Consider the following 2,463-nt stretch of genomic DNA (forward strand, 5'->3'; position numbering starts at 1 on the left):
CAAGAGTCAACTTCGCAGATTCATACATCTGGAGCTGATGATAAAAACAATGTATCAGTCATGTAGGAAAATGATCCGATTGATTGAGATTCAGTCGTGTACAGAGATGAATCGATTGAGTCTAACCCTGTCTTTTGCACCCACAATCTTGTGCCCTACAAGTTGCAATATACAGCCAGTGTTCGCATGCATTGTCGCAATTCATTTTGCAGGATTTAAAATCTCTACCTATAACACACATACAGACAGACACGGACTTTGAAAAAAGAGTAAGAAATGCGATAGAAATAAACAAAATCAAAAATAACTGAGAACGAATACTAAAGAGTAATTATAAATGTAAGCAAACGAGAAAAGAAAGAACAGGAAAAATGAAGAGGGAAATAGCATGTTAGAGAACGCGATCTCCATCATTTAAAAGGCACGGAAGTTGGCGTTGATTATTTTATGCAATCAATCTAGGAATCTTAATGAATTCATATTTTAATGACATAAAATTGAAGTAGCGAACCTAAAAATTTTCAGGTATTAAAATTTTAATGAACTAAAATTAATCTAGTGAACTTAGACATTTTATTGAATTAAAAGCCATGGAGAGAAGATCAAATCGTGAGCTTAATGAAAAAGTTCGGTCAAGAAAAGAAAGAGAACACAACTCAAAATCTTATATCAAATTTAATCAAAAATGGAATGCGGTCATTGCAATGGGAAATCAAACTTATCTTTACGATACGGAGAAAACTACGAACATTTTTTTGGTCTAATTGGTCTTCTTCAGGGAAGTACTCTTATACAAAAAAGGACTTGAGAAATATATAGATTTTTTTATGAATGCACAGCAATTGGTGTAATACCTCTGTATGTATGCATGTATGTATGCATGCATGCATTTATGTATATATAAGATATTTGTAGAGCAGTAACGGTTAAAACTATATTTCGCTGAGAAGGTGTAATAAGAACGAAACATGTTCAGAGTTGTTACCCTACTGCTAAGCTCAGATTCACTCCTCACTACATTGCTCGCATTCTATTTTTAACTCATTTTAATTCATTAAGCTTCTACATTATCTCTTTTGCCGTCTTTGACCAGATTTGATCGATAATTTCTCCTCATAAATGGTGTTGTTATCATTATTATTTCAAATTTCTCACTCGCTACATTAAGTATATGAACGCTATCCTTGCTGTTTTCATTCTCAATAAGAGCGTAACTGCGTATTTCTTCCTTGTCTCCGCCGCATGCTAAACTGAGATTCTTTCTGCTACTTTAGGTGAAATTCGAAGATGCTGTTGACAGCGTTGACCAATCCAAAGGCTCCATGCAGCTTGTCAAACGGGTATGTAAATATACTGTTGAATTTTATGTTGTTCTTGTTGATGATGATGATGATGATGACGACGACGACGACGACGACGATGAGGTTCTTATTGTTCTAATGATTCGAGAGGTGTCCTTATCTATATACATAAAACAGTCAAGAGAAGTGCAGAGATATATAGGTAAATATATGTAAAAAAAAAAAAAAAGGGAAAACGAAAACGAAAATGCTCACATCAATATACGTATTTTATTATACAAATACACATACAGACGCATAAATTCAAAGACAGACAGCCAGCAGACTGATAGACAGACAGAGAGGCAGGCAGGCAGGGAGGCAGGCAGGAAGGTAGGCAGGCATGCAAGCAGGCAAACAGACAGACAGACAGACAGACAGACAGACAGACAGACAGACAGACAGATAGATAGATAGATAGATAGATAGATAGATAGATAGATAGATAGATAGATAGATAGATAGATAGATAGATAGGCAGGCATGAATTTTAGTGTCAGATCACCCAGCATTTGCACAACGAAATTTTTCTTAACAACTTAGATCATTATAACGGAGTTTTGTCACGGTTTTGCCTTAACACAAGCACATCAGATGCAAAACAAAGAACATCATAAACACTTCTGTGTAACACTTTATAAAAACCCACATGTATCATCAGAAAATTCCGAAAACTAGTAAACATGAACTTGCTCTATAATCACAAATTTCTCTGAATTTTCAACAAATGCACGATTAAAGTCAGATATTCCACTATTTGGAACCTTTGTCAAACATGAACTGAAGAATGTATAATCAGCTTAATATCTCGCCTACCATACCATCGTGTAGTTTCATAAATCAGGCTGCTTAGCCCTTAGACAAGAAATGCTTAACAAGTTCCATTGTGGATTGTGTTGATATGTTAGCAATAAATGTATCAAAAAATAAATATAGTATGTGTGTATGCACAAGTGTGTGTGTGTGTGTGTGTGTGTGTGTGTGTGTGTGTGTGTGTTTTTTTATTTTCATGGACGCATGCATATCCGAGTGACTAAAAGTTGACTTCGCAATCATCAGATGCCGAGTTCGAGCCATTGCATGGAGTCTTCGGTGTCTTGTACCTTAGCCTCGAGTCGGCCCT

General features: G+C 35.6%; 1 protein-coding gene across 1 annotated transcript in view; it reads left to right on the forward strand.

The window, feature by feature from the left end:
- Positions 1 to 2,463, forward strand: part of LOC106875068 (uncharacterized) — a 124,918-nt gene that overhangs the window by 40,636 nt on the left and 81,819 nt on the right. The window contains exon 7 of the mRNA XM_052969417.1: positions 1,275 to 1,340. Within this exon, the coding sequence (XP_052825377.1) occupies positions 1,275 to 1,340 (66 nt within the window). The remainder of the gene's footprint in view (positions 1 to 1,274; positions 1,341 to 2,463) is intronic.

The sequence above is a fragment of the Octopus bimaculoides genome, chromosome 7 (assembly GCF_001194135.2).
Source record: "Octopus bimaculoides isolate UCB-OBI-ISO-001 chromosome 7, ASM119413v2, whole genome shotgun sequence".
Classification (NCBI taxonomy): Eukaryota; Metazoa; Mollusca; class Cephalopoda; order Octopoda; family Octopodidae; genus Octopus; species Octopus bimaculoides.